This window comes from Hyperolius riggenbachi, chromosome 3 (assembly GCF_040937935.1).
Source record: "Hyperolius riggenbachi isolate aHypRig1 chromosome 3, aHypRig1.pri, whole genome shotgun sequence".
In the NCBI taxonomy this organism is placed as follows: Eukaryota; Metazoa; Chordata; class Amphibia; order Anura; family Hyperoliidae; genus Hyperolius; species Hyperolius riggenbachi.
The window spans coordinates 55,053,019-55,058,166 of record NC_090648.1 but is presented as its reverse complement, the minus strand read 5'-3'; the positions used below and the strand labels follow the sequence as shown (position 1 = coordinate 55,058,166).

The window sequence follows — 5,148 nt, the reverse complement described above, 5'->3', positions numbered from 1 at the left end:
TACACAAATTGTACAGAGGCCCCTGGGGAGACCTGAGAGGGGGGGGGGGGGGTAGGGGTAGCCCCACTGCATGGGGGCCCCGCAGCACTTGGGGACTGAATTTGCTTGGGATGAGGGTCAGAAGAGGGCCCCAGGTTACCTTTACCCTGGGGCCCTATTGGGGCTTGAGAAAGCCCTGGTGGGGGTATTAGTTGTAGTGGAATATGCGTGATGCAATAAGCAAGGTGACAGTGGTGATCAGGACAGTTTCAAACATGAGAGGCAATGGAAGCGCACACATATGAAACCGCCGCCGGGAGACTTAAGCGCAGGATACAGCTGGTATATGGCTTATCCTGCTGCTGCACAAGTCCCAGTGGCGTTAATTACTATTCCTCCTCCAGGTGCATGCAGATAGTGGGAAATAATGTAATTCAGCTTCCAGCTGTTGCTGGTGGCCAGATTACAGGGTTTTAAAAAGTAACTTCAGCTCCATCTTCTGATGGCACCGCTATAGCCGTAATTCCTATTACAGTCTATGGTGGTGACTGCTGTGCCCAAATTTCCTGCACTGTAATTGCAGCACTCGAATGGAAGCACGCTTTCGCTCCCTGTATATAATTCTAGCAGATTCCCAGGTATTCAGGTAAAAATAAATACATTGGTAAAAACATATATATTGGTTTAGTTAAGTTTATACTACATACATTAATATTTTATTTCAGAAACTCCATGGAATAGCTTTTCTCAGTATGGCCCAGTGCACACCAAAACCTCTAGCAGATCGTCAAAACGCTAGCGGTTTTGGGTGCGGATGACAAAGTAGTCCCAGTGCACACCGGGCAGATCTTGATGCGATCCGCCAGCCGCATCCGCCTCAGCATCCGCGTGGCTAATGTATCTCTATGGGCTGGTGCACACCAGCGGTTTGAGGTTTTAAGCAAACCGCAAACGTGCAGCAAGAGGCACGTTTGCGGTTTGCTAAAAACCTCAACCCGCCGCTGTGCACCACCCATAGAGATACATTAGCCACGCGGATTTTCAGGCGGATTCGGCCGGCGGATCCGCTCAGTGTGCACTGGGCCTATGAACAGAACCAGGAGTAAAATTTCAATAAAAATCCTTAATTTCAATAAAAATACAGAGCTTGTCCAGCCAAGAACCTGCTATTCCACCAGTTTGCCGGTTTCTGTCCTGGCAATATGAAGGGAGGGTTTCTCCATTAAATGTCAAATATTTTATATTTCTCATCATGCAGCTGATAAAAGGCTGCCATTTATTATTATAATTTAGAAAATAGATTTTATTTCTGAAATCTTGTACTTTTAATTTGGGACCACTTTAAGTATCTGATTTATTTATTTATTTTAACTTCCCATTTTACTTTAAACTTCAGGGAGTTTCAACCTATTTTAACCTCCTCCCTGGTGGTATGATTATATCTTGATTTTAGGGATGAAAAACCAGCTGCTCACTATGCTTTGCCTTAACCTCACGGTGGTCACCACGAGTCAGGCTCTGGGTTACTGCTCTGAGATGCAGATTTCCAGCCCCAAGCCTGACTCGGGGTTACCGCTGAGGAGGTTAAAGAGAACCCGAGGTGGGTTTGAAGAATATTATCTGAATACAGAGGCTGGATCTGCCTATACAGCTCAGCCTCTGTTGCTATCCCAAACCCCCCTAAGGTCCCCCTGCACTCTGCAATCCCTCATAAATCACAGCCACGCTGCTGACAAACAGCTTGTCAGAGCTGGCTGTGTTTATCTCTATAGTGTCAGTCTGCTGCTCTCCCCGCCTCCTGCAGAACTCCAGTCCCTGCCTGCATCCCTTCCCTCCCTGCTGATTGGAGGGAAGGGATGGGGGCAGGGACCGGAGCTATGCAGGAGGCGGGGGAGAAGCTGAGACTGACACTACAGATGTAAACACAGCCTCACAGCACGGCTGTGATTTATGAGGGATTGCAAAGTGCAGGGGGACCTTAGTGGGGTTTGGGATAGCAACAGAGGCTGGGCTGTATAGGCAGATCCAGCCTCTGTATGCAGATAATATTCTTCAAACCCACCTCGGGTTCTCTTTAAGGAGGGTTAAGACTAAAAAGGGGAGGGGGGGGGGACTAACATCCTTGTCACATTATGGACCGCTGTGTGGATCCTCTCCTTCATGGGTCTTCAGGTGTTCAATAAGATCTACACATTGTTTGAAGAACGTATCGCATTTCGTACACTTATGTAACTTTTCTTCTGTGTGAATCTCCTGGTGTCTGATTAATTCTGTCCATTGCATGAAGCTTTTACCACATTTAGTACATACAAGCTTCTCCTCAGTATGAGTTTTCCTGTGAGAAATGAGACCGTCCTTTCGAGAGAAGCATCTATCACATTCTGGACAGCTGAATGGCTTCTCTCCTGTGTGGATTTTCTCATGCCTCAAACAATCTTTCTGCCTTATAAAAGATCTATTGCACTCCCTACAATGAAACGGTTTTTCTCCAGTGTGAATCCTCTCGTGCTCAATAAGATGCATCTGACGTATAAAGCCCTTTTCACAATGTGGACATCTAAAGGGCTTCTCTCCTGTGTGAACCATGGTGTGTACGATGAGATAACTCTTCTGTGAGAAGCACTTCTTGCATTCTGGACAGCTGAATGGCTTTTCTCCTGTGTGAGTCTTTTCATGCTTTTTACATTCTTTCCCAGTTTTAAAACGTTTACTACATCTCCCACAAGGAAATGGTTTCCCTCCCGTGTGTGTCCTCCGGTGTTTGACGAGACTTGACCGATGTGAGAAGCACTTGTCACACTGGGAACATCTATATGGCTTCTCTCCCGTGTGGACTGTCATGTGACAAGTAAGATATTCATTTCGAAAAAAGCCTTGGCCACACTCTGGGCAACTAAATGGCTTGATTCTTGAGTGGGTCCTCTCATGTCTCATGCAGGCGTTCTTTGCTGTAAAACGTTTAGAGCATATTGTACAAAAAAAGGTTCTTCCTCCTTGGTGAATCCTCTTGTGGCGCTTCAGCTGGGACTCAGAAGCATAACTCTTCTCACACTCAGAGCACTGGAATGGCTTCTCTGCTGCAGGAGTCATCGTGTTAGAAAGACCTTTTTTGGATGGAAAATTCTGTGTTTTGGCACAATAATCCATCTGTAGAGAAATATAAAAGACAAAGTCATTGCATACAAAAGGATTAGGATTTTACAATACAAAGAGTTCAATTCACTAAGACCTGTTTGCTAAAAATTTAACGTGAGGTAAATTCCTCATGCAGTACATTTTCATTCACTAAGATTTTTACAAGTGCGGTAATAGTTTGGTAAACAAACAACTTCATGACAATTTACAACGATTTTTACCTCATGCGGTATTTCATTCGGTTTCTTACGGAATCATGCATTGTTGGTAGTGACGAAGACAAATTTTGCATAAACGTAATTTTGGATCGTAAATCGCAATTCGTGAAAAATATTAATTTCGTATGTAAAGTGCTCACATTAAAAATAATTTCGCAATTTCACATAATTTTCTTGCCAAGTTTAGCAGTCAATAGCAAAGTCCCCATACAGGCTATTGTCACCAAAACTGCTACTAAAAGGGAATTAGTGGCAATAAGGCAAAACATACATTTTTTCAAAAATAGTTTGAGATAATGTAGTTAGGAAATGCAAAATAAAAATGTATTTTGAACTGTAATTTTTCTGTGTTTAAAAGCCAATGTCCTTAGCATTTTAAATTTGATTTCCTCAAAAACTACAGGTCTTTTTGAAAAATATTTTTTGACTTATTCCCACTATTCCTGAATACACATGTAACAATTTTGACAACAGCCTGTAAGGGGACTTTGCTACTGACCACTGAAGTCGGCACAACATTTTATGAAAATTAGGCAAAATTACAAATGGATTATACAAAATCAATTGAGTTTCCAAATCGTAATTACGTATGGCTGTAATTGAAATGAGCAGATTATGATCATCATCACTAATTGTTAGTGCCATAAATAGCAATTGCAGCTGGGTCCCCTGTAACTTACAAATGAGTGGTTGTGACCAGATAGTGGCTGTGGGTCTAAGAGGTTTGCAGTTTGTTCCACTCAACAATCCTTGCACACAATAAGAAATGCAATCAGAAAAAAAAAAAAAAAAAAAAAAAAAACATAAAACAAAAAAAACAAAAACAAAAAAAACTTTTAGGCCTCTTTCACAGTGTGACATTAAAGTCGCACGTTAGAAAATTTTATGACGCAGACTAACGTAAAGCAATACTAAGTCTGTGCGACATTCACAGTGCACACGTTACGTTGTGTGTAACGCGAGGCGTTATTAGAAAGTTCTGCATGCTGTGCGCTTAGCAATGAATCTGCTGCGTTAGTTGTGTTGCTCAGTAATGTATTTTTGTTTTGTAACGCATGCGCCATTTTTGTTCCATCACTGTGCAACGAAAACGGCGCACCAAATGCAGGGCTAAAGAATGCACTATAACGTCCAAGTTATAGTGCACAATGCGTTGCGTTAGGGGCATAAAACGCAACGTCCTGATGGGAAAGTAGCCTTAACTAGAATCACAAAATTGAAGGACAAAAGCTTAAAAAAAAGTAAAAAAAAAAAAAAAAAAAAAAAAAAAAAAAAAAAAATCACAAAATGCAGATTCAGACATACGATTGTATGAAAGTTCTGTAAAGCCTGGTACACACTTTCAGCTATGATTGACCAACCACTGACCAATTTTACCACCTCCAAGTAGTATGAGGGTTGATCTACACAATCTGCTTGTGTAGATGTGCGCTTAGCAATGAATCTGCTGCGTTAGTGGTGTTGCTCAGTAATGTATTTTTTTTTTTGTGACGCATGCGCCATTTTTTTTTCTATCACTGTGCGACGAAAACGGCGCACCAAATGCAGGGCTAAAGAATGCACTATAACGTTCAAGTTATAGTGCACAATGCGTTGCGTTAGGGGCATCAAACGCAACGTCCTGATGGGAAAGTAGCTTTAACTAGAATCACAAAATTAAAGGACAAAAGCTTAAAAAAAAAATAAAAAAAATCACAAAATGCAGATTCAGACATACGAATGTATGAAAGTTCTGTAAAGCCTGGTACACACTTTCAGCTATGATTGACCAACCACTGACCAATTTTACCACCTCCAAGTAGTATGAGGGTTGATC

General features: G+C 41.9%; 1 protein-coding gene across 1 annotated transcript; it reads right to left on the bottom strand.

Moving 5' to 3' along the window:
• Positions 1 to 2,109: 2,109 nt before the first annotated feature.
• On the bottom strand, positions 2,110 to 3,069 carry LOC137562102 (zinc finger protein 271-like). The gene has a single exon (XM_068273438.1). It carries the CDS (start codon positions 3,067 to 3,069, stop codon positions 2,110 to 2,112), a length of 960 nt encoding a protein of 319 aa, XP_068129539.1.
• Positions 3,070 to 5,148: the final 2,079 nt, after the last annotated feature.

Excerpts from the sequence above, each read along its gene's own strand:
- LOC137562102 (XM_068273438.1), bottom strand. The coding sequence starts at position 3,069 with ATGACTCCTGCAGCAGAGAAGCCATTCCAGTGCTCTGAGTGTGAGAAG.